The sequence below is a fragment of the Protomyctophum bolini genome (genome assembly GCF_963924005.1).
Source record: "Protomyctophum bolini genome assembly, chromosome: 12".
Taxonomy (NCBI): Eukaryota; Metazoa; Chordata; class Actinopteri; order Myctophiformes; family Myctophidae; genus Protomyctophum; species Protomyctophum bolini.
In genome coordinates this window covers 13,138,174-13,164,812 of record NC_137873.1, presented here as the reverse complement: position 1 = coordinate 13,164,812, position 26,639 = coordinate 13,138,174, and the positions used below count along the sequence as shown (strand labels likewise).

Below are 26,639 nucleotides of genomic sequence, written 5' to 3'. Positions count from 1 at the left end.
TAACTCAGAGTGTAGGCTAGTAAGGCTACAAATGGTAGGCCTACAGTAGCAAATTCTTACATCAGATAGACTACATTCATTCATACATTATTAGGCTACCGTCTTGTATTCATCATAATGCCCGTCACTTCTCTGACAGGGCAAACAAAAAGCAAACTTTGTGTCAATAATATCAATCAATAACGCATGTCGGAGCATTATGCGCTGCTCCCGTGCTTGCGGTTATGGTTAGGTTAGGGTTTGAGGTGGGTTGTCGTTTGTCGGACCAATGACTAGTCTGAACTACGTACTGCACCGAAAAACACAGCTGAAAAACACTGACTGATCATTTAAAGCAGCACTATGGAACTTCCCTCTTCTACCCCAGATTTGAACCCGGTTTCCTGCGCAAGTGCTGACATTTTCTCATGCTGAGGATAAATTGAATCTTGACCATCAGCTCAAAATCCATGTCAGATCCTGTGTCTAGGTGAAACATGATATTTGACACGTCTAAATTCTTCATTCTTTCTTCATTCGGATCCCCATATAGCTGCCAGCAAAGTAGCAGCTATATACTCTGCCTAACTAAATGTCTCAATAGAAAATACAACCACCCTAATTGTATAAGTTATATATCGTATTCTTTAGCCTCTTCACGGCTCCGCTCTCTCCGTGACGTAACTCTCAGCTCACGCCGCTGAGTCACATGAAATTATGAGATCAGACGGAGGGAAGCCAGGCTTGGCTAGCCCAATTCTTGGTGGATGAGCTACTGACCACAGTAAAATAAAAAAGGGGCCGGCTGGACTCGGCTATGGAAAAGCACACAGACCCGGGGTCGTAAACACCTCTTCCTCTTTGTCTATATATAGACTGATGGGGGGGGGGGGGGGGGGCCTTTGATACCCAATACTGACAGACACAGACTGCTCCGTCCAGTCAATAGGGGGGGGCTTTGATACCCAATACTGACAGACACAGACTGCTCCGTCCAGTCAATAGGGGGGGGGTTCAGGAGGCAAGGGCAATGAGGGTGACAAGGTGGTGAGGGAGGGGAGGTCGTTTCTGCTCCATCGTGTGAACTGTGATGTCATCACGTGAACCTTGATGAATTAATAATAATGAACCCATTGAGACCTGAGGATCCGATTCTACAAATGTTTTTCTGGAAAAACGTATGTTTATAGCGGTCAGTGGTTCTCAAACTATTTCATGTCAAAATGACCCCAAAGATTATTTGGCCCGCCGAGGCGCCGACCCCCATCTGAAAACGTTGTTCCAGGGACCCCCCCAGAAGAAAAGAAGCAAAGACGTTTGCTGTGAAAGAATAACACTGTAATTGTATATTCAAAGATTTTTTTTTTCGTTTTCAAGATTTTCCAAAAATAGCAGATCTACAAGCTTGTAGGCTCTCGGTGCCGCGCTATGAACTTGTATATCTGCTATTTTTCAATAGCTAAAAAATTAATGGATTAAAAGCAAAATCTAGGAAACCAAAAATAAAGGGACCCATACCTCCTACTACGCATGTAGTAGGAGGAGTAGAGAGTGCGTCCAGCTTTAATCTGTCCACCGCTGGACAACTGCTCTCTGAAAGGATCTGTCTCTGACGAAGAGAGACGCGGCCGTGGACGAAGGCGGTTATTGGTCATTACATCATCGCACGGCGCCGCGGGGAGGCAGGGATGAGTGCTGACCTCCCACAGAGGTGTCGGGTCATCGTTACATCATCAGCAGGAGCCCCGAGGCAGCTCATAAAACTGTTCGCCAGGACATGATTGGACCAGGCCAACACGTGTGTTCATCATTGTTAATGCTCGTTAATGTTGGCCGCGCGCCGCACGCGCGCACACGCGCACACACACACACACACACACACACACACACACGTTCCCATTCCTAACTACTATAGCAGATCTACAAACTCACAACGCATCGGCTATTTATTGGGCGGCCTTACTTATATGCAACAAGTATAATTAATTATCATAACTCTACCTCATAACTAACCCCTAAACGGAATTATGGACAGTCCTCCCTGACTTTCAGACATGACGTCATGTGGCTTGTGGCAACCAGGTCTATGGCCCTTACTATGCTTTTCTCATTCATGCCTCCCTGCTTTAAGCATGCGCCCCGTGACGCCATGTGGCGGCCAAGTCTATGGACTTTGTGCATGCCTCAAAAGGCGGCCCTCACTTCACACAAGTGTGATTTGTTTTGTCCAGCTTTTGGTGCAGTTTTATTTGTCCTACACAAACATTAAATTCCGATTGACAATGAATGGACAATTTTACGTCATAGTGTCTGATTATGTCATAGTGTACGTCATGTTGATGTACAATGATAAGAGCGCCCATCACTTCACACGGGTGTGATTTTTTTTTAACCGTAAAACCAACCAACCATTTCTCATGTAAGGATAAGTGTTGTCACAACGCCTTTTTGTCAAATTCTACTCTGTGTGGGGACATTTGGCCCTTAAAAGTATAGCATAGCACGCATACACGCACACACACACACACACACACACACACACACACACACACACACACACACGTCGATACAAGGGTCAGTTAGTGCTTTGAAACAATGTCGTGCTCAGAGCCCCAGGGTGGTGATAGCATAGCACACAGCCTGGCCAGTGGCTAATGAGAGTTATATCACACTGTAATGGCTGTACAGGACACACTATGCTACGCTAGCACACAGCTTCTCAACCTTTTAAGACATTGATGTGCGTTTGGCCACAGACCCCATCTGAAAATGTGTTGTGACAGGGAGGGACTGCACTGTGGAGCTTGTGGATCTGCTATTTTTGAATAGCCAACATATAAATGGATGAAGTGGTTAACATCATTGTGATGCTGTATTAACACATTTAGCTGAGGAAGAGCCCTGGGGGTTCCCCTCAAAGAGCCCTGGGGGTCCCCTCAAAGAGCCCTGGGGTCTCCTCAAAGAGCCCTGGGGTCCCCTCAAAGAGCCCTGGGTCCCCTCAAAGAGCCCTGGGTCCCCTCAAAGAGCCCTGGGGTCTCCTCAAAGAGCCCTGGGGTCCCCTCAAAGAGCCCTGGGTCCCCTCAAAGAGCCCTGGGGTCCCCCTCAAAGAGCCCTGGGGTCCCCCTCAAAGAGCCCTGGGGTCCCCTCAAAGAGCCCTGGGGTCCCCTCAAAAAGAGCCCTGGGGTCCCCTCAAAGACCCCTGGGGTCCCCCTCAAAGAGCCCTGGGGTCCCCCTCAAAGAGCCCTGGGGTCCCCTCAAAGAGCCCTGGGTCCCCTCAAAGAGCCCTGGGTCCCCTCAAAGAGCCCTGGGGTCTCCTCAAAGAGCCCTGGGGTCCCCTCAAAGAGCCCTGGGTCCCCTCAAAGAGCCCTGGGGTCCCCCTCAAAGAGCCCTGGGGTCCCCCTCAAAGAGCCCTGGGGTCCCCTCAAAGAGCCCTGGGGTCCCCTCAAAGAGCCCTGGGGTCCCCCTCAAAGAGCCCTGGGGTCCCCCTCAAAGAGCCCTGGGGTCCCCCTCAAAGAGCCCTGGGGTCTCCCTCAAAGAGCCCTGGGGTCTCCCTTAAAGAGCCCTGGGGTCCCCCTCAAAGAGCCCTGGGGTCCCCTCAAAGAGCCCTGGGGTCTCCCTTAAAGAGCCCTGGGGGTCCCCTCAAAGAGCCCTGGGGTCCCCTCAAAGAGCCCTGGGGTCCCCCTCAAAGAGCCCTGGGGTCCCCTCAAAGAGCCCTGGGGTCTCCTCAAAGAGCCCTGGGTCCCCTCAAAGAGCCCTGGGTCCCCTCAAAGAGCCCTGGGTCCCCTCAAAGAGCCCTGGGGTCCCCCTCAAAGAGCCCTGGGGTCCCCTCAAAGAGCCCTGGGGTCCACCTCAAAGAGCCCTGGGTCTCCTCAAAGAGCCCTGGGGTCCCCCTCAAAGAGCCCTGGGGTCCCCTCAAAGAGCCCTGGGTCCCCTCAAAGAGCCCTGGGTCCCCTCAAAGAGCCCTGGGGTCCCCCTCAAAGAGCCCTGGGGTCCCCCTCAAAGAGCCCTGGGGTCCACCTCAAAGAGCCCTGGGGGTCCCCTCAAAGACAAGAGCCCTGGGGGTCCCCTCAAAGAGCCCTGGGGTCCCCCCAAAGAGCCCTGGCGTCCCCTCAAAGAGCCCTAGGGGTCCGTGGAGCACTGCACTAGCACACTGATTCTCAACCTTTTCACTGACATATGAATCAGACAATAGACATGTATAGACAAGCACTCATCAAGATCTGGAGAGTTGATCCAACTGTGAAAATGACCCATAAGACCCTTTGAGCAGTGGCACATTCTCAAAGTATCAATACTGCAATACAGAAATACTCTGTTACAAGTAAAAGTCTGGACTTCAACATTTACTTGAGTAAGTATTATTGGTATCAAAATGTACTTAAAGTAACAAAAATAGAAAGTACTCTTTATGCAGAATGTGTCATTTAACAAGATTTCAAACGTGTAAAATGTATTCAAATATTTTGTGACGCATTGTGAGCTTGTAGATCGGCTATTTTTAAATGGCCGAAATGTATATAGCTGAAGTGGATAATAATCTAAATTAAAACTATGAGCTAACTAAGTAAAAGTACAATATTTGCCGTTGAGGTGTACGGATTAGAAGTAAAAGTATTGAATATTTTTACATACTTGAGTAAAAGTACTTAGTTACTTTATAACACAATACACACCAATGCTGCTGCACTGTCTCACACAAGACAAGACAAGAGACTGTGATATTCTGCTTCATTTCTATGTCTATGTTGACCATTATGTATATTTGACATAATGATCTCATCTGACATAGTATGATCTGACTTTAGTTTATTTATCTATTGTCATGAGAATTATTTTAAACTGCTATTAAAAAAAACTGTCCAGGAATATGCACGACAAAGATTAAATTACTTCAGGCTGGAAAGATAGCAAGAGAACATTAGAGATTAATCTACTGTACGTGGCAAAGAGACACAGACAGACAGAGACTTTTTCATGTCAAGGACCCCTTAAAATCATATGCATTCGGCCACCAACCCCCATCTGAAAACGTTTTGTTCCTGGGACCCCCCAGAAGCAAAGATTTGAGTTAAAAATATTTGCTGTGAAAGAATATATATTCAAAGATTTGTGCCACATTTTTCTAAAATATCAGATCTACAAGCTTGTTGTGTGGCACCGCGCTATGAGTTTGTATATGTGCTATTTTTCAACAGCTCTAAAGTTAAAATAATAGTTAAACTGGTTCAAAGCTAAAAATGACACAGATGCATTCCAGGTCTTAATGGCTTAAGCTTGAGTTTTTAGGTGATAACTTAACTACCGTGGTGGTGGTGGTTTAGAAAAAACAGAGACATGTGCTGGGGTGAGCGGTAGGTCACTTATCACCGCGGCTTCAGTGACATCATGTTGTAGTTTTCCCAACACCGCGGTGAGTAGGTTTACTAGGTTATCACCTAAAAACTGGAGTATGCATGACTGAGTCTTTACAATTAGGGAAAGATTCAGGTTGGATGTATGGTTGGGATTTAGAGCGTGTGTGTGTGTGTGTGAGAGAGATAGAGATGTGTAGATGTTGTGTGGAGTGCTTCTAAGAGCCTCTCTCATCATGTCTGTAGGACACGTGAGCGAGTTTAGCACGTTTATTCAGCGAGATACCCCATATATAGCTCTCTTTCTGTGTGTGTGTGTGTGTGTGTGTGTGTGTGTGTGTGTGTGTGTGTGTGTGTGTGTGTGTGTTCTACACGAGAAGAAAGCAGCACGTGCCTGTGATAGAAACGTGTGATTCCATGTTTCTGCTATCTATGTGTGTGGGTGAATGGGAGGGGCTGTCCTCTGAGAACAAGGCGCACACACATACACAGTCACACACACACACACACACACACACACACACAGCTATAACGTATAGTATATCGTTATAGTATAGTCATGTCAGGCGGCTTTTCTTCGTTACTGTTGTCGCGGTCGTTCTTTTGTTCTCTTTTTGTTTCAGAGCTAAACGCATTGCGTTGTGTCGTGTGTGTGTGTGTGTGTGTGTGTGTACAGGAAGAAATGCTGGGTGAAAGTATATAGACTGATTAATTCAATGTATTAGCATGCAGAGCAGAGGATGCTTTACCTTGGCTTGTGAACACTGCAGTGGGATGCAGACAGGAGAGAGAGAGAGAGAGAGAGAGAGAGAGAGAGAGAGAGAGAGAGAGAGAGAGAGAGAGAGAGGTTGCTCTGATATGGTCGGGCGGGAACTTTCTATCTCCGTAGTTCCAAATTGTTTTGGACTTTTGTTTCGGAATTTAATAATGGCGATCTATAATACAGGCTGTAGATCTGCTATTTTCAGCGTTCTGGAAAAATAATTGTTAAGCGGAAGCATCGCTTAAATCTGTCTGACGAAAAGTACTAACAAGAGTTTGTGACTAAATCATCTACAGACAGAGACAGCACACTGCCTGCTTTGGAACACAGCTTATTTTATTTGTCTCCATTTCCTTTAAAGAGTAACGGGTATAAATTTACCTAAATTAATTATTTCCCTCAAATAATACACTACAAGTAATCATGGTTTATAACTCCTTGAACACCTTGATAGTAGAAGAATCCTCTGCCCCCCTTTTTTCACTCTTTTTCAAAACTCTTTACTACAAATGTTGCCAATCATTCCACCCCAGAATATGGATAATGGGGTTCAAGTGGTTAACAAAAGTGGCCTATTTAGATTATCACGATAATAGTTTTGGTCGCAATAATCATGACATGAAATGTTCATGTCATCCCCTTCCTAGATTCTACTGAGTCTCGTTCCATTTAAGCTTTGTTTTGTATTTGCTTTGTATTGTATTGTATGCATAATTGATGAATTGAGTGCAACGAGTCCATTGTCAATGGACCACAATACATGGCAAAACAAGCCGTGGCATGGTGTGAGCTTGTAGATCCGCTATTTCCGCCCACACAGCACCCCTCACACGACCGACAACTAGCGACTAGTATGAAACGGGTCTCATGTCATGTGGTTCACAGCGTCACCGTTTTGGAAAAAGATTTTAAATGCAAATCGAGCACGGTTCGAGCGCGGATCGAGTGCGCGTGGGCCGTGCCGGGCGGCGGCACAGATACGGGAGGTATATACAACAGTCAAGAAGAAGACTGGGGAAAGAAGATGTGTACAACTGTGAAGATGATCACATGGCTGTTGTAGCTGTGCAGGCAGCAGGCGACCCACCGCAGAGTGAGACACTGACATGCTTGGGAGGATTGTGTGTTGAAGACACCTCACTTCTGACAACCTCTCCAACCCCCCTGCCTTCACCCTCACACTCGTACACTAGAAAGCCCCCGTCACTCCTTGACACAAATGTAACGAACCCACATGCAAACTACAGTCAGTAATACAAGGCAACACACAGTCACACACACACACACTGTACATACCATAAACAATGTTTTTTGCAATGCATAAGCAAGATGGACGACTAGAGCCCTCAAGTGGCGTGTAGCGGTACAGCAGTCTAACAAAAGCTCATGTTTTCAGCCAACTAGTGTGATGGTGACTTGGTGAGGCTCACAGTGTGGATTTGATTTCGTCGACTTAAACTATGACGAAAAATAATCGTCGACTACTTTTTTTCACTGACGACAACGAAATAAAAACTAAGCTATGGTGACTAAAACTAAGACTAAATATATTGACAATTTCGTCAACAAATAAAAATTAGACTAAAATAGCAGTATTAACACATTTGGCTGGGGACACCCTCTGGAACCACATTTACCCTGAGGGTCCCCAGACCCCAATGTGAGAACCAATGCTATATAAATATAAACAATGCACCCCATATCAAAAGGGGCACATATGATGTGTTTTGAGCTTGCATCTTGTTGGCTATTTTCACTATTTTTTAAGTGTTAAAAGAGCAAACAATGATGAAGGTTAGGTCACAAATGCCAAAACACATTATGCAAATGTAAAGGTCGTTCCTACTTATAACTGCATTGTGTTGATGGAATCCTTTGATCTTATTCATAAGCTATTCATAAAAGATGCAGTATATATGAGGTTCTGAACTTCTGACTGCACACATAATTAATGGCCCAAAACGATAATTACTTGCAGGTAAGAAGAAGTACTGAGCTGGACACTGGGGTCTATTTTAATGTTAGAGTGACATCTTGTGGAAGCTTGTGAACATTTCAAGACAATAAATAAGTACTTGTACACTCATGTCTCACTGTGCCAGTGAGTGAGGAAGACCAATGCTGATATCCAAAACAGAATCTTCTATAAATGTATTTTATAGAGCCAATGGAGCCATTTTGCATGGATTTGCAATTATGACTGTTCAGCAAAATGACTGCATCAATTTGCTGAATTAAGCAAATACAGTGACACAAACCCACAATAAGAAACAACTGCAGTGGTTTTGACAATAATATCTATGATGGGTGTAAAAGATATTTCCTTATTAAAATAGTGATAAATAGCTCTAATTCCAATTCAATAGTAATCATATAGTCTTAATTAAATATAGTCTAAGTTTTGGAGAAACCATAGTTAAGACACCACAAGTAAAAGCTCGCAACAAGACGTAACTAGTATAAACTATAAAATATATATCTAATTGAGTTCTTTACAAGGAGGTGAAATACAAAGAACTATGAATTCATAGAGCTAACAGCCAAAGCAAGTCAGCCTTGTTTTTACCTTTTGCAATTACAGTGCATAATCTCTGTGAGTGTTCCAAACGAAAAGGTACAGGCCAGGGCTAGGCTTAAGGCAGATAATGATGTGAAACTCTGTCCCGGTCCACCACTATATAACCATCTGCCTGTCCGGCAGTCTCCCCAGCTCTTTAGTAAATAGAACATTTTCAGGCCGGGATACTAATTTCATCCAATCAACAGCAAAAAACATTAAGAGTTAACCAAACCAATCAACCAATGATAATTAAATAAATGTCCCACCAACCTAGCACCAGAATGGCGTCATCTTTCTTGACGTATCGCTCCAGTAGATGCTGGAATTTGGCGTAGTCGCCCAGCCAATCAAAGCACTGCTCCTTCCGGTACCTCTCATCCCAGTAGTCTACATCTTTGTACCTGGAGTTGTCCTCTGGCAGGTGCTCCATCCTCTCCACGCCCTGGAATCACACAGAAAACACATCAACACTAGTGGGCCCATCACAATTATTACACAATAGTCTAATCGCAATTATTTTTGTCATAATTGTCATACTAATCGTTTCCATGTTGAAAAATGTTTGTACATAGAAAATAGAAAAATAGAAAAACAAAAAACATACATAGAAAAAGCTGAAATAGCTGATCTACAAGCTTATAGCTTGGCTTTTAGCTTTTTGGGGGAATGTTTTTTTTTTAATGTTTTGACATAATAATAATTACAACCAAATGTAGTTAACAAATGATAGGGACCCATGTGTCTGCGAAACAGTGCACATGGGGCAGCTTGCAAACCCCAGGGGGTGCACACACCAGTTTGGGAATCAAATGCACTGACTAATGCAATGCTGATGAGTGTTCATCTAACTCTGGTAAATGTCACCATGTGTATGACGATCATTAGCATTCTTTGATTATCATAAAACAATGTTATAAATGAATATAAATGGGGGGCACAGTGAGTGGCACAGTCGGTAGTGCTGTCGCTTCACAACTAGAAGGTACTGGGGACGCTGTGGGCGTGCTCTCTCCTCCGTGTCATCAGTGCCCATACCCGAGGTGGGGTTGGCGAAGGGCCCTTCTGTGTGCATGTTCTCCCCGTGTCCCCGGCCATATGAAGTAATGCCTCTCCCTTGCCAGCCGGGGCGCCCAATTCTCTATGCAGACTGCGGCCATCTTACCATATAAGGTCAAGGTGCTACCTAGGTGCAACTTCCCATTGGTAGCCCATTCATCCAAACAGAAAAGTCCTATCTGATTGTATTACACAACGTCAAACTCACCAACATTGCAGCTGTACAGAAAGCTTGAATTAGTGTTTGTTTCATAAAAATCCACTGTAGAGTAGATATTATGAGCTACTTTGTGTCCTTGCAGGTGATTATTTTTCCAAGTGCTGGAGTTTGGAAGTGCTCCTTAGATGTCACTCAACTGCCCTGTGTACCACCTGTTTTTAATTAGATAATGCAAGAGGCAGCAGGACATTGCTTTACTGAAAACGAGTGCTTCTAAACTCTGATGGCAACATGGCCGCGGTCTGCAAAAGGCCAATGGAGGGGAAAGGAACTGGTTGGAATAGCGTGTTCCTTCCACCCGCTACGTCCGGCCAGGATAACTCTCCCTTGTCAGGTGAAAAGAAGCAGCTTGGACTCCTCATGCATAGAAGGAAGCATGAGGTCAGTCAGTCTGCTGCCCCCCCCCCGCGTGGGTGGAGCTTGATTTCCATCCACCAGCTGTCTAAAAACCCATTGTGACCCAATGGTGGCCCCGCCCCCCAGACTAGCCACCCCCCTTCCAATATGAAGCTTTAGACTGGGGGTGTAAGTATTGTTTTTGTTAAAATAAGTGTTCCAGGACTATATTCTATATCGACATAATGCAATACCTCTCCAAGCTAAGCAGAGATTGCCTCTTAAATGGATAAGCCTCAGATATTTGGTCTGTCTGTCTCATGTCATGTCAGGGAGAGCAGGTTTGAATTCCATGGAGAAGTAGAACAGTAGAGCACGTAACGTTAAGGTTAGCTTAGCAGCTTTAATGTAGGAAGAATAGCACACACTATAAATAAACACACAGTCAGAAGACGTACAGGCAAGTCAAACAGCAGCAGTTATTAGTCATAGTACACGTTTTCACACTATGTACATAAGGTATATTTGTCTGTTTTCCTACGAAGCGTAACCTCTATAAACGATATACTTACGAAATGAAGGTCCTCGTCCTCGTCCTCGTTTACAAACACAAACAAGCCGTACAACAGCAAGCATAAACACAGAGATGACAGATCCACGTGTTACTGTCGCAAGAATTGTACGTAGCACAATGGTGCGCCGGAGGAAAAAAGAACAGATCTTCAAACTGACACAGCTTGGTGAAAAGTCTGGTGACGCGAGCTTATCAGCTTGTAGACATGTTCTTTTTTGAGAAGCAACGCGAGACCCCTCCTCCTCATGCAACTTTTCACATTTCAACGCTCTCTTGCCAGCTAGCGCAGGCTAGGAAATTACTAGTAATTACACTGACAGGTACGCCACTGTGCCACACATGGGAAAGTGTATGTCTCGTCTGTATGAACAACTCACTATCCTTGAAATAAATGCGACAATTTCTCAAATAATCGGTTCAAGACTGTAGAATGAACGGAACAAACGGAGGGATATACTTTATGTTCACTTTACTGGTGCAGTGCAGCGCAATAACAAGTACGGTGGCTGCCAAGGAACAATAACTACAGAGCGAGCATGCTGTGCATTTCAAGACCACAGCTCTATGATCAAGAATCAACTAGAGTACTACTAGACCATAACATACAATTATGTTGAGAGCTCTAGTTTTCGCCGGCTGCCGGGCGCGGCTCCACTAATAACTTTGGGCGAGACTGCAAAGCTCTATAGATTATAGATATTATACACAAATCAAGGCCATCGGTATTGGAGAATTAGACAATTTAGACCTAGCAGGCCCATCAGGCAGATCACAGAGGTGCAGCCGTTCTAGATATGCTGGTCAATCTCTCAGATCAGGTCTGAGAGATATAGATCTCTATCATCTCTCAGACCCACCAAATGTCCATCTCAGAATTTGACAGTGACAATTGGCCTGAGGCCTGTTTCCCAGATAAAGGAATGCTCATGCAGTGTCTTTACTGAGGTGGAAACGTACATGCATGCCCACACACCCATTCTCAGACAACCCCTATAGGCCTATAAGAGATGGCAAGAAGTATTTATTAACAGCTGTTAATAAATATTTCAATCAATCAATCAATCAATCTGTATCACATTGTTTTCACCACCCACAACTCCAGTAGGAAGAAATACCAAGTGCTTCCATTAGATGGTGGTCATGCAACATTTGTGGATGCCATTGCCAGCTGTTTTTGCTAATGTTTCTGCTGCAGAAAATTGTTTTACAGGCAGACCCACGGCGATATGTATTGTACAGTATAAGTATTCCTATACTCACAAATCCAATACAATGGCATTGGCAGCTACGTTTCACTATTAGGCCTGCTATGTCTCTTTACAAAGTGTAATCTTTATAAACTACTAATCCTCGTGCCAGTAAATCATTTACAAACACTTCGAGTTACTGTCGCAGGCATTATTACGCAGCTGTGAGTATGGAAAAGTTGCGCAAGGGTCTCGCTTTGCTCCCTAAAAAACGGATCTATAAGCTAACAACGCTGTTTGTTTTTACCACTTGTTAGTTAGTTAACTTGCAACATTAATCTGAAGTGATTGAAGAACACAACGGTAAAAAAAAAATAATACTTATGTCAAAGCTCTGTGCATGGGTTGTTCTATTTAGGCTAAAACAAATACGCTATTGCATATTCTTGTTTTGCCAATGGGATTTTGAGTTTACTACTGTAGGCCTACACTACATATTTTTTCTTTTTGATTACTACTCGAAGTTTTAGAATTATTATTGTTTGTCTTTAAATGTATCGATGAATACAGAAGGAAATAAGCCCGCTTTTGGGGGGTAGCATACAGTATATCCTTTTAGCATTCTTTTGTATAAACTATAAATCTGTATTGCTGTGCTTTTTTTGCAAAATTTTAATAAGGCATTCAATCAATCAATAATATTGTGCCAGATTGAATGCTACAACTCAAAGTTTTTGCATATTATTGTTTGTCTTTAAATGTCTCAAATCGATGAATATATACTGTAGCCTACAGAACCTCAAAAAATTATCCTTTTAGCATTCTTCATTCATTCTATGAATTTCTGTTCTTAAACCTTTAATAAAGCATTCAATCAATCAATTGTATTGTGCCAGATTGAATGTTTTGATATTGTTGTGGTTTATTTCCTTATCATCTTCACATGTGTGTCTGTATAGATGAGGGCCATTGGGAAGCAACAGTTCTGTGTCTTCCGACATATCTCCAGTCAGATGCACAAGACCTCTCATCCACAAAACTTTACAGATTATGAAAGCATAAAGCCCTTCGAGCCTCAAATCCCGTTGTATTTCAACTTCGCCAAAGACGTCTTGGATAAGTGGACAGAAAAGGAAAAGGTAATGATTTAATTTTAACCCATTACTTAATGACTTCGCCAGGTATCTGTACCAAAAAAAGGCATACATAATTTCCCCTAAAAAGTTATAAATCCAAAAATAAATGTCTATTTGGCTATATAGTTTTTCTGACTTTCAGCGTGGAGAGCGAGGGTCTGTCCCCGCCCTGTGGTGGGTAAATGACAATAAGGAGGAGGTCCGATGGAGTTTTGAGGAGCTGGGCTTTCACTCCAGAAGACTGGCCAACGTTCTGTGTGGACCCTGCCAGCTCAGCAAGCAGGACCGGCTGCTTCTCATTCTGCCCAGGGTTCCAGAGTGGTGGCTGGTCAATGTGGCCTGTCTCAGGACAGGTGATGATTGTAGTACTGCTGTAGTGACCGGTGAATGATTGTAGTAATGCTGATCTTCACATAACACTTAACCACTAAGTCAGAATTATATACTTGCATATGATGAAGTAAGTGAGCCATTCTTAATAATAAGAATGGTCACCCCAAAACACGCTCGCCCCATCAGAATGGTCGGACGCATGTATGTCTGGCAACCAAAGTCCACTCGCTCCAGTAACATCCAGTGAGCTGGGAGCGGTCGGACCCACTAATCCAGTGACCTCTTAACGGTCAGACCCCCGGGACAATTCTTGTCCCTATCGGGTTGTAATGAGTCGGCTGAAGTGGACTTCGCTATACTTTTTGCACGCTCATACTGTTGCTCATACTGTAGCGCGACACGAAGTGATGCACTATGAGCTTGTACAGCTGCTATGAGGGGCGCTAATCATAGCAACATGAGTTAGACTTTAATATATTAGCGCCCCTCACTTCACACAGGTGTGATTTTTGAATAGCCAAAGTGTATAGAATAAGGCTTAAAGTGGCTAAAATCTAAAATTATACAGATGCTTTTCCGGTAATGGGTTAATCGATGCTCGTTGCATGTTATTCTGATGTACACATCACGTCCACCACAGGTACAGTGCTGTTACCAGGCACCTCTCAGCTGACATCCAGAGACATCCTCCACAGACTGCAGATCTCAGGGGCCAAAGGTGTCATCACAGATGAGTCCCTGGCTCCTCTGCTGGATGCTGTGGCCCCTGACTGTCCTTCCCTGCGCGTCAAAATATTAGTGTCCGACAGGAAAAGAGAAGGATGGAGGAACTTGGGCGATTTGCTTGGGTATGCAGCTGGCTATCATCAAACTGTATAATAGTGAAAGGTCAAAGAAAATTCTTGTTATTATCAGCGCCCTGGCCTCAGGCATGTAAGTGGCACCGAAATGAAGTGACGTAATCCGTGTTGTGTTTTCATCCGGTAGTAAGTACCGGTTTCGGGTCATGTCTATTCAAAAAAGGAAATTAGACGTTTGCCTGGGACCAAACTAGTGAAAATAGCTACATTTTCACTACATTCTTAAACATTTGTTTTCTAATGTATGGAATTTCTTACATTTGTTTTTCACCCATTTACACCTGAGGCCGATTCTAAAAACGCCTTCTAAAACCTAACCTAAAGTTTTCTGAAAACCTTCAAATTCTTATTAAAAAAAATATATATATATAGTATGTTTCGATATCATATGAGACACAGTGACAGAGGTGAACTGTATGTGACACAGAGCTGCAGGGCGCATCCGGCATGAAAGGTAACACAACGTATGTTACATCAGGTCTAAATGGGTTTCATTTGAAATAATAATAATTAAATAATTTTCTGTAAAGCACTTTGAGCTGCATTTCATGTCATGAAAGGTGCTATACAAATAAAGTTTTATTATTATTATTAAAAACTAAATGTAGGAAACAAAAAAATAAAGGGACCCATGAAAATGTGTCAGCGACGCACAAATAGGTAGAAGCTCTGCTGTCTGTCTACAGTGTGTTTTAAACACTTTCAAGGGAATAATTTTTTGCACTGCATTTCACATTTCACAATCGGATTCAAATTGAGCAGATAATAAGCTCAAAACCTTCAAGCTTGTGGATTTGCTACTGTTGATGCTTTTGTGTGACTTAGTATTACAGGATGATCAAGTAGAGCGTTCATTTACGGAACAAATAGATGGGGATGAGAGGTTTCCGCCCGACAGCAACAATATAAAGCATTATATATTATATACATATTGGACCCAGTCTAAGCTAATCTACAAGCTCATAATGTGTTGTGATGCTCAATCGGGTTTTAATGTATCCTGCTGTCTATTAGGAATGTATCCAGTGACCATGAATGTGTGGAGACTTTGAGTGATGACCCCATGACCATCTTCTTCACCAGTGGGACCACAGGCTCCCCCAAGATGACCCAGCACAGCCACTGTAGCTATGGGATAGGTCTGACTGTCAATGGCAGGTAATCACAGCCACTGTAGCTATGGGATAGGTCTGACTGTCAATGGCAGGTAATCACAGCCACTGTAGCGATGGGATAGGTCTAACTGTCAATGGCATGTAATCACAGCCACTGTAGCTATGGGATAGGTCTAACTGTCAATGGCATGTAATCACAGCCACTGTAGCTATGGGATAGGTCTGACTGTCAATGGCAGGTAATCACAGCCACTGTAGCGATGGGATAGATCTAACTGTCAATGGCAGGTAATCACAGCCACTGTAGCGATGGGATAGGTCTAACTGTCAATGGCAGGTAATCACAGCCACTGTAGCTATGGGATAGGTCTAACTGTCAATGGCAGGTAATCACAGCCACTGTAGCTATGGGATAGGTCTAACTGTCAATGGCAGGTAATCACAGCCACTGTAGCTATGGGATAGGTCTAACTGTCAATGGCAGGTAATCACAGCCACTGTAGCGATGGGATAGGTCTAACTGTCAATGGCAGGTAATCACAGCCACTGTAGCTATGGGATAGGTCTGACTGTCAATGGCAGGTAATCACAGCCACTGTAGCTATGGGATAGGTCTAACTGTCAATGGCATTGGCAGGTAATGGCTGCATTCTCTCTCTCTCACACATACTCTCTCAAACATACTCTGTCCCTCGTCTTTCTCTTCTTATGCCATTACACGGTCTGTTGGTCCTCTCTCTGTGGAGGTACTGGTTGGACCTGACGGAGAAGGACGTCATGTGGAACACGTCAGACACAGGCTGGGCCAAGTCGGCCTGGAGCAGTGTTTATGCCCCTTGGACTCAGGGAGCATGTGTCTTCACACACCACATGCCTCGCTTTGACTCCGCCATTGTGCTAAAGGTGTGTGTTCAACCGTCCGTCACAGATTAAAGTTCTCAGTCGCCACAACTGATTTCAGTCATTGGGATTCCATCAACCTTTTTCATATCAAGGCCCATTATTTATTCTTGTAAATTACGTAATGCAGGTGTTTAAAACAATAATTTAACTCTTGAGAGCGTAAAATCATTTTACACTTTCAAGAGTTAAAGATGTATAAGAGTTCATTTGTTTACAAACTCTCCATCATTTAGCTGGGGGCCACCTGAAACCCCTCTGGTTGAGAACCACTGCCATAGACGTCAGCATGTCTTCTATGGAAACATGCCATGCACCAAAAATCGACAAGCTGTAGATATATTTCTCATTATTTTAAGATGAAAGCGTATTTGTAAGTGGTCAAACTAGTAATAGAATACATGGTTTTGTTTTACTGAGAATAAGGTTAGAAATAAGTTTAGGGTTAGGCATAGTTTTACTGGGGTTAAGTTTAGGTATAGGGTTAGGTTTAGGCTATAGTTTTACTGAGGTTAAAGTTTGGAATAAGGTTAGGTTTAACCGTTTAAGCGTAATTTACTTAGGTTACTTTAGGAATACCAGGCTGCTTAGTTCCGCCAGCTGTACTCCCGGGGCGAGTTGGTAAAGGGGCGAGTAGTTTGGTATTCGAATACATGACAAGAAAATAACCCTATTAATGATCATATATTTCATAAAAGCAAAGGTTAAAGCCTCAATCTGCAATTTCTTCAACTGGTTGGCTGTCTGGCTACCAAAACATTGGCTACCAAAATGTAAATGAAGCACGGAGCTAGTGTGTGTGGGGGCTCCTTTCATACTGTTCAACAAAACAGATTAGGATTTAACAACATATTTCACTCATGAGATTTAATTTTTGCTTTAATCCACGTCAACCAGAAGGCCGCAGTACAGACAGAGGCTGATGGATATTATTATCCATTACGGGGAAAAAGGAGCATTGCAGTCTGAACAAATCTGTTCACTTTATTTTTAATCTTCCATTTATGCCTCACAAATCTCAGAACGTTTTCGGCTGTCCCAGCCTTCACTCTGTTCATTCAGTCCTTTTAAAAATAAAACGTTTGTTTTGGAGATTGGAAATACTCAAGTAAAGTAGAAATACCTCAAAATTGCACTTAAGTACAGTGCTTGAGTGAATGTACTTAGTTACTTTCCACCACTGAGTTTTACAGATGTCCCCTGCCTTCTTTTCAGACTCTTTCTGACTATCCCATATCGACATTCTGCACCTCGACAACTGCTTACCGCATGCTGGTCCTGCAAGACTTGTCCAAGTAAGGTCCATTTATCGCGACAAGGGAAGACAGACTATGCACCCACTGCACATAAAATGTGTTAACTTTATAACCCCCTGCCCACTGTACCAAGACATCAGAGACACATACTTCCCACAGATTACACACACCCAAAGTGAGTTTGAATCTATAACGACAAAAAAATCCCATACCTAATGAATGAACACAGTAGTAAGATGTGTGAACTGCTGCGATAAAAGAAGGTTAACCAATGGAATACAACCACCCTAAGGACTACTATCTGTACCAAGTAGACTGCTAGACATACTGCACATGTAAACACATGCACTTTTAAGTAACTGCAAAACATTCCTGCTATTTGTTTAAAAAAAGCTTTATACCCTGTATTATTAACAACGCAATGTTTATCCTGTTGTCAGTTCACTTTGTAATCTGGAATACCTGAAATGTCGGTTCTTTCTTTCTTTCTTCCTTCCTTGTGCCAGGTACAACTTCAAGGCCTTGCAGCATTGCCTGGGTGCTGGTGAGGCCATCAACCCAGATGTTATGAGGAAATGGAGGGAGGCCACTGGACTGGATATCTATGAAGGTTATGGACAGACAGAAACTGTGAGTTTAAGTGTTTTCATTCCAATGTCCAGTTGTGTATCATGATGTATTTACAACAGATACAGTACAGATACCTGACTCGCTGTCAGGCAGAAACCTTGTATCTCGATATTTAATCTTTTTTAAGCGGTGCTAGCCACTTAATTTAATTTCATTTTATTTTGCACATGGTGTATCACAATACAGTACAAATCATAATAGATAACAATTCATGTCTTTCAAAATTATTTTTTCTTTCATACAGTATATCTGACACCCATGACGAAAAGGAGCAGGAAGAAGAATAAATTCTTATAAATACCTGCCCCCTTTTCACTTAAAAGTTAGTTTACTTTAATGATTGGCGCATACACATCTAAAAAAACAAAACAAAAACAAAACAAGCAATAAGTTAAGCAATGACACGTGTAAGAAATGATAGCTCTAGCTCTAGTTAACCTATTCGTTGTCTTCATATTGCCTAAATATTAGATTTTTGTCATTTCTTTTAAATTGGCAAATATTTGTACAACCCTTTAAATTGTCATCCAGAGAATTCCATATTCGGATTCCTGTTATCGAAGGACACATCAGTCTTTGAGTGGTCCGTGCAAACTTATGTTTCCTCCTACTACATGTGACCGTGTGTGTTTGGGTGTCTATGCGTTATTATTCCGCCCCCCTGTGATGTCATCTCGGTATTCTTTCACAATTATCTATTTTATATATGTTGCTCTCCATCCTGGTGCCAACCTTCAGGTTTTGATAGCTGGTACCTTCAAGGGCATGAAGATCAAGCCTGGGTCTTTTGGAAAGGCATCACCGGCATATGATGTGCAGGTAACAAATATTTTTGTTAGGTTTCTTATGTTGTTATTTGTAAGAAAGAAAAAAAAACATATGACATACTTGCTTCTTGAAAAGAAATAAATATCAAGGATAAAAACCACAACAAAAGCAGGGACATATTTCTATTGTGGCCTTGGTCTTAGTACATACTTGGAACATAAAATACTATAGATTGTACAAGCAGGTACAAGTGGGAGAATCTACGCAGCTCAGGCCCATGGGATTGCAGATGAAAAAGTCCTGATGAATTAGTATTTGTGCTGTTTGTGTTCAGGTTGTGGATGATGAAGGAACAGTCGTGCCCAATGGAGTGGAAGGCAACCTCGCCATCAGAGTAAAACCCCACAAGCCATTTTCTCTGTTTACCGAATACATAGTGAGTATCTGTTCAAATAAGCTTTAGAATTATATTAACCTGCACTGCAGCTGGTTTGTAAAGTATGGCCATTGTACTGCTGTTGGATGTCAGAGGTGGGCAACCAAGACTTTATGACCGACCGTCTATTGCGATGGGGCTTCTTTTGAACAAAAGATACAAAAACAGTAATCTCCGCCTCCGGCGGGATATTAAACGCATTGCGAGCTTGTAGAACTGCTATTTCTGGTGAATGTCAGTGTATTATGAGATTTATTTATGACAAACCCAGAATATTAATTGTCACGGATATATTTCAGGGGGAAGCGGAGAAGACGAGGGAGTGTTACAGAGGACACTTCTACCTGACCGGGGACAGAGGTGTCATGGACCAAGATGGATACATGTGGTTTGTTGGACGTGCTGACGACGTCATCAACTCATCTGGGTAAGAGCTCATCTCTTCTCTTGATTGCAGCTACAGCCCCTGGGCAGGCCACTCGACAATTCAACATCGACAGCACCTTTCCTTTCTAATGAACTCTGTGTTGGTGTTGGTCTAGGTACCGGATCGGTCCGTTTGAAGTGGAGAGCGCTTTGATAGAACACCAGGCTGTGGCGGAGTCTGCGGTTGTCAGCAGCCCTGACCCTGTCAGAGGAGAGGTACAGTATATAGGCCTACTGTATGCAGTAACAAAGTTATGCGTTGTGACGCGCTGCAAGCTTGTAGATCTTCTAATTTTTGGTGAATGATTGATCCCTCAGAATAGGAATGCTGGGGTTTAAACTCCAATTGTAAAAGTTATTTTCAATCTGTCCTTATGGAAAAAAATATTCTCTCCAGTTTTCCTCGTGACATACTGCATCTTTGGGGGAAAGACTTACATGTTTACATGCGACGTATGACAAAAGTTGCTATAAAGTAACAATGTGATTCAGGGGTGCCGTAAATTTAGGGTGACCTGAGCCAAAAATGTTTGAGAACCATTGCCCTAGAAGTGTCACTGTTTGAATAGAAACACATACTTTGTTTCCCCTCTTATCCAGGTGGTGAAAGCATTTGTGGTGCTGACAGCAGAGTATATGTCACATGACAAAGGCCAACTTGTGAAAGACTTACAAGCACATGTGAAGAAAGTGACTGCGCCGTACAAATATCCACGCAAGGTATCCTTAAATACTGTACTGTAAGTTTACTGTATACCCCACTGGATATACCTTACTGATCTGAATGGTTGATTTCTTATTGTATTTTTTGTTGTTCTTTGCAGGTTGAGTTTGTGGAGCAGCTGCCGAAGACAGTCAGTGGTAAGATTAGAAGAGTGGAGCTACGCAAGAAAGAATGGGGGCAGACTTGAATCAGTAGATTATCTCACAAAAAAGTCTCCAACATGTAAGATGCATGAGTTGACTTTTGGTACTTTTAAGTACATTATGATACCAATACCAATACGTTTAGTCAAGTCATTTTTTTATTCCAGACTTTTACTTGAGTATTTCTACATGGCAATATTGATACTTTTACATGAGTAAAGATTTGAGTACTTTTTCCACCTGTGGTGTTTCTTTCCCTGGGTGATTTGGTTGAGACTATTCCAGTGGAATCCACACGTATATTGTTGACCTAACGTCCACTCCACAATCTACCTCCCAGATTCCTCTAACAACCTTTTCTGGATCAGAGTCCACTGCAAAATCTCACCACTTAACACAGTGATGGGTTTTGTTGTGTCATTATAACAATCAATAAATTGTGCATTTCTTTCAAGGTTTTAAAGAAGGAAATACCATGACCTTTCTATATGTTTTAATGTAAACTCAGCAACAAAAGTTAGGAAACTTAAATTTGGTGCATTATTTCTCCACATAATAGTCCTTGGGCCAAGTGCCCAGATATGACATGTCGGTACCGGAGAGGCGGCAAAGTTTAGTTGTGATTTTTTTATTCCTATACATCCCTAGATCAGGTTTTGATATGATAGACCTTGCTGACTGGTAGCTTTTTAGTGGTTATCACCTCAAACCCCCCTTTTTGGTATATGGCTCTGGCGAAATTGTGTAAAGGCAAATAAAAATTCACTAAAATTACATAAATACACATGGAAGTGTGAAATTTGGCATGGAGTATCCTGACACATAGGGGTAAGTATCAGAATAGGATTTTGGGGCTATCTACCATTGTATTCTTAAATATGACCTACATCATCCTCAGAAACACAAATATATACACTGTCCGTTTAACAAATAACAACAAAGATGGTTATTTTCCAGCACATTAGGGTGAATATAACTGCCTCACTTGTATATAGAAAACTTCCCATATCCTTAAGCTTCAATTTAAGCCCAAGATGACCTCTCTATCTTGAAGATTACTCTTTCTGTGGCCAAAATGCTGCACTATACCTCAAATCGGAGACATTTTCATTATCAGTCACTATAGCCTTCCAGAGTCCTAGAATGTAACAATAGGTTCACATGTTCTGCAACTACTGCTGTCTGAAGAAACATGAATACTACAGCAGGAACACAAATGCCTTTTATTATATTTATATTTATTTATTATATTATATGCACATAATAGCTTGTTTCAGTACATAGCCTATCAATATAGTCACCCAAATCAATGTGCACCCAAATGTTAATAGAAAATAGAAAAAAATAAAATAAAAATGTTGAATAGGAGAAGAGGTAGAAACCTGATTGTGTCCACCTTGATGCATTAATATAATTCAACCATCATCACTCCATGTCACCCTCAATAAATATATGTGAAGCCACAAGCCGACTATGGTCCTGCATGGTTCTCTAATAGGCACACTGGTGTAAGGGTGATATAGCCTACAACCAGCAAACCCCTTCGTACAGTATACAATTCTTTCATGGTCCTTCGAGCACGGATCACCCTGCCATCAGAGATGGACCGGAGTCCCCCTCCCCAGCTCCACCGCCACCATCGGCGCAGCAGCGACCATGGGCCCCAGCCCCCCAGCAGCCAGCCTGCTGCTGGGGAGCTGGGGGAGTGGGGGCCATGGCTGCTAGGGGGGGCTGGGGGCCATGGCTGCTGCTGGGAGCTGGGGGAGTGGGGGCCATGGCTGATGGGGAGCTGGGGGCCATGGCTGCTGTTGGGGAGCTGAGGACCCTGACATGCTGTGAATGCTGGACCCTATAGAGCCCAGACATGCTCCTATGTAAGGCTTGAATTGATACCTATTTAATTGAATCCTAGAGCCCTGAATGCTATTTCAGAGCCCTATAGACCTACATGACGAAAGTGCTGGACCCTATAGAGCCCTGACATGCAGTGAATGCTGGACCCTATAGAAACCCTGAAATGCTGTGACTGCTGGACCCTATAGAGCCCTGACATGCTGTGAATGCTGGACCCTATAGAGCCCTGACATGCTGTGAATGCTGGACCCTATAGAGCCCTGAAATGCATTGAATGCTGGACCCTATAGAGCTCTGACATGCTGTGAACGCTGGACCCTATAGAGCCCTGAAATGGCTGCTGGGGAGCTGGGGGCCATGGCTGCTGCTGGGGGAGTGGGGGCCATGGCTGCTGGGGAGTGGGGGCCATGGCTGCTGCTGGGGAGCTGGGGGAGTGGGGGCCATGGCTGCTGGGGAGCTGGGGGCCATGGCTGCTGCTGGGAGCTGGGGGAGTGGGGGCCATGGCTGCTGGGGAGCTGGGGGCCATGGCTGCTGCTGGGAGCTGGGGGAGTGGGGGCCATGGCTGCTAGGGAGCTGGGGGCCATGGCTGCTGTTGGGGAGCTGAGGGCCCTGACATGCTGTGAATGCTGGACCCTAGAGAGCCCAGACATGCTCCTAATGTAAGGCTTGAATTCATACCTATTTAATTGAATCCTATAGAGCCCTGAATGCTATTTCAGAGCCCTATAGACCTACATGACGAAAGTGCTGGACCCTATAGAGCCCTGACATGCAGTGAATGCTGGACCCTATAGAAACCCTGAAATGCTGTGACTGCTGGACCCTATAGAGCCCTGACATGCTGTGAATGCTGGACCCTATAGAGCCCTGAAATGCATTGAATGCTGGACCCTATAGAGCTCTGACATGCTGTGAATGCTGGACCCTATAGAGCCCTGAAATGGCTGCTGGGGAGCTGGGGGCCATGGCTGCTGCTGGGGAGCTGGGGGAGTGGGGGGCATGGCTGCTGGGGAGCTGGGGGCCATGGCTGCTGGGGGAGTGGGGGCCATGGCTGCTGGGGAGCTGGGGGCCATGGCTGCTGCTTGGAGCTGGGGGAGTGGGGGCCATGGCTGCTGGGGAGCTGAGGGCCATGGCTGCTGCTGGGAGCTGGGGGAGTGGGGGCCATGGCTGCTGGGGAGCTGAGGGCCATGGCTGCTGCTGGGAGCTGGGGGAGTGGGGGCCATGGCTGCTGGGGAGCTGAGGGCCATGGCTGCTGCTGGGAGCTGGGGGAGTGGGGTCCATGGCTGCTGGGGGAGTGGGGGCCATGGCTGCTGGGGAGCTGGGGGCCATGGCTGCTGCTGGGAGCTGGGGGAGTGGGGGCCATGGCTGCTGCTGGGGAGCTGGGGGAGTGGGGGCCATGGCTGCTGCTGTGGAGCTGAGGGCCCTGACATGCTGTGAATGCTGGACAACATAACGACATGCGACACATAATGTACTGTACAGTACGGCTCACCTTAACGACATGCAACACATAATGTACAGTACAGTACAGTACGGCTCACCTATAACGACATGCAACACATAATGTACAGTACAGTACGGCTCACCTATAACGACATGCGACACATAATGTACAGTACGGCTCACCTATAACGACATGCAACACATAATGTACAGTACAGTACGGCTCACCTATAACGTCATGCGACACATAATGTACAGTACAGTACGGCTCACCTATAACGACATGCGACACATAATGTACAGTACAGTACGGCTCACCTATAACGACATGCGACACATAATGTACAGTACAGTACGGCCATGGCTGCTGGGGGGCTGAGGGCCATGGCTGCTGGGGGGCTGGGGCCCATGGTCGCTGCTGCGCCGATGGTGGCGGTGGAGCTGGGGAGGGGGACTCCGGTCCGAAGGACCATGAAAGAATTGTATACTGTACGAAGGGGTTTGCTGGTTGTAGGCTATATCACCCTTACACCAGTGTGCCTATTAGAGAACCATGCAGGACCATAGTCGGCTTGTGGTTTCACATATATTTATTGAGGGTGACATGGAGTGATGATGGTTGAATTATATTAATGCATCAAGGTGGACACAATCAGGTTTCTACCTCTTCTCCCATTCAACATTTCTATTTTTCTTTTCTATTTTCTATTAACATTTGGGTGCACATTGATTTGGGTGACTATTGATAGGCTATGTACTGAAACAAGCTATTATGTGCATATAATATAATAAATAAATATAAATTTTGTGTTCCTGCTGTAGTATTCATGTTTCTAACTTCAGACAGCAGTAGTTGCAGAACATGTGAACCTATTGTTACATTCTAGGACTCTGGAAGGCTATAGTGACTGATAATGAAAATGTCTCCGATTTGAGGTATAGTGCAGCATTTTGGCCACAGAAAGAGTAATCTTCAAGATAGAGAGGTCATCTTGGGCTTAAATTGAAGCTTAAGGATATGGGAAGTTTTCTATATACAAGTGAGGCAGTTATATTCACCCTAATGTGCTGGAAAATAACCATCTTTGTTGTTATTTGTTAAACGGACAGTGTATATTTTTGTGTTTCTGAGGATGATGTAGGTCATATTTAAGAATACAATGGTAGATAGCCCCAAAATCCTATTCTGATACTTACCCCTAAGTGTCAAGATACTACATGACAAATTTTAGACTACCAAGTCGATTTTTGTAATTTTAGTGAATTAATGTATGCCTTTACACAATTTCGCCAGAGCCATATACCAAAAAGGGGGGTTTGAGGTGATAACCACTAAAAAGCTACCAGTCAGCAAGGTCTATCATATCAAAACCTAATCTAGGGATGTATAGGAATAAAAAAATCACAACTAAACTTTGCCGCCTTTTCGGTACCGATATCTCGTCCGGCCCAAGGACTATAATTAATACCAATCGGTATTGCATTTTATAGTCACTCTTGCACGTACAGCATGCCCAAGCTGATACCACAAGTGTTCAATTCGGGTGAGGTCTGGACTCACAGCAGGCCATTCCATCCTCTCCACTCCCAAATTCTGGAGGTAGGCTGCTCTGTGGGGGGCGACCGTTGCCATCCTCCAGGAGGACCTATAGGTCCCAGATATGTTTTTTTCCTTATAACTGTGGTAGAGTGCAATCATCCAATCCACTAAGCAACTCAAAGGTGCGTGTTAATCAATACATTGGAGTTTTCTGTAAATCCATCTGACTGGTATGTGTAACTTTTATCGAGATTAGTAGTAGTAACCAGTAGCTAGAGAGCGGTATTCCTAGCATAACAGCACAGTAGACTCCCACTATCCCACATATCCAGACTATATTAATGTATTTTTCAATGTCGTATGACTATTGACGTATCATAAGAACGGGCGAGAATGATGTAACGGTTTGAAATAACTGTTTAATCAGGCATATCGTTTTATAAAATAAAACTGATGCTAAATGACAGGCTATACTTTTTAGTTCTATCATATCATATAATATCAATGTTTGCATGATTCTCTCTGTATTATAAATCATGCGTAGGGCAACCAAATGTTCTGCAGCGTTCCTGCAAAGGGCTGCCAGAACATTGCTTTTTCCTAATCCCTATGACTACTGCAAAATGCCAGAGGTTTCATTTAAAAAATATTGAGTAATAGTGTACATGTTGTTGGTCAAAGTACTTAATGTAATGTATTTTAATGAAATGAAATGAAGGCCTATTGCCGGTGATGTCCCACCACCACCCACATCCACATGTCAAATGTAAAATGTGGGTGGGAGCTGGGAACATTTTGATACCGATACTGTTTTTTGTACTTTTACATAAGAGTGTTTCTACAGCAGTATTGATACTTTTACTCAAGTAAAAATATGGAGTACTTTTTCCACAACTGGGGTCATTCATTTCCAACGGGCGTCACTCTCTAGTCTAGTAGCTACAGTAGTACTGTATATCATTGCTGTCGGAGATGCGACTTATATTCATTGCAATTCCATGAGGGCATTCCAATGAATAAAGTCACATCTGCGTCGGCAGAAACCTCCT

The 26,639-nt window shown here is 43.7% G+C and overlaps 2 protein-coding genes across 2 annotated transcripts in view; one reads left to right on the top strand and one right to left on the bottom strand.

Moving 5' to 3' along the window:
* Positions 1–11,239, bottom strand: part of ece2a (endothelin converting enzyme 2a) — a 126,627-nt gene extending 115,388 nt beyond the window's left edge. The window contains exons 1-2 of the mRNA XM_080777311.1: positions 10,838–11,239; positions 8,924–9,095 (exon numbers count right to left, since the gene is read on the bottom strand). Coding sequence (XP_080633437.1) covers positions 8,924–9,083 — 160 coding nt within the window. The 5' untranslated portion in view covers positions 9,084–9,095; positions 10,838–11,239. The remainder of the gene's footprint in view (positions 1–8,923; positions 9,096–10,837) is intronic.
* An 879-nt stretch (positions 11,240–12,118) lies between these two features.
* acsm3 (acyl-CoA synthetase medium chain family member 3) lies at positions 12,119–20,990 on the top strand. The gene is made up of 14 exons (XM_080777567.1): positions 12,119–12,389; positions 12,986–13,165; positions 13,305–13,515; positions 14,136–14,343; positions 15,370–15,513; positions 16,217–16,373; positions 17,586–17,665; positions 18,133–18,256; positions 18,995–19,075; positions 19,359–19,460; positions 19,760–19,887; positions 20,003–20,102; positions 20,487–20,606; positions 20,711–20,990. The coding sequence occupies exons 2-14, from the start codon at positions 12,986–12,988 to the stop codon at positions 20,795–20,797; spliced, it is 1,722 nt and encodes a 573-aa protein (XP_080633693.1). The 5' UTR covers positions 12,119–12,389; the 3' UTR covers positions 20,798–20,990.
* Positions 20,991–26,639: the final 5,649 nt, after the last annotated feature.

Excerpts from the sequence above, each read along its gene's own strand:
- acsm3 (XM_080777567.1), top strand. The coding sequence starts at position 12,986 with ATGAGGGCCATTGGGAAGCAACAGTTCTGTGTCTTCCGACATATCTCC. Across the intron at positions 14,344-15,369 it reads AACTTGGGCGATTTGCTTGG|GAATGTATCCAGTGACCATG; the intron begins GTATGCAGCTGG and ends GCTGTCTATTAG. Across the intron at positions 19,888-20,002 it reads GACGTCATCAACTCATCTGG|GTACCGGATCGGTCCGTTTG; the intron begins GTAAGAGCTCAT and ends GTGTTGGTCTAG.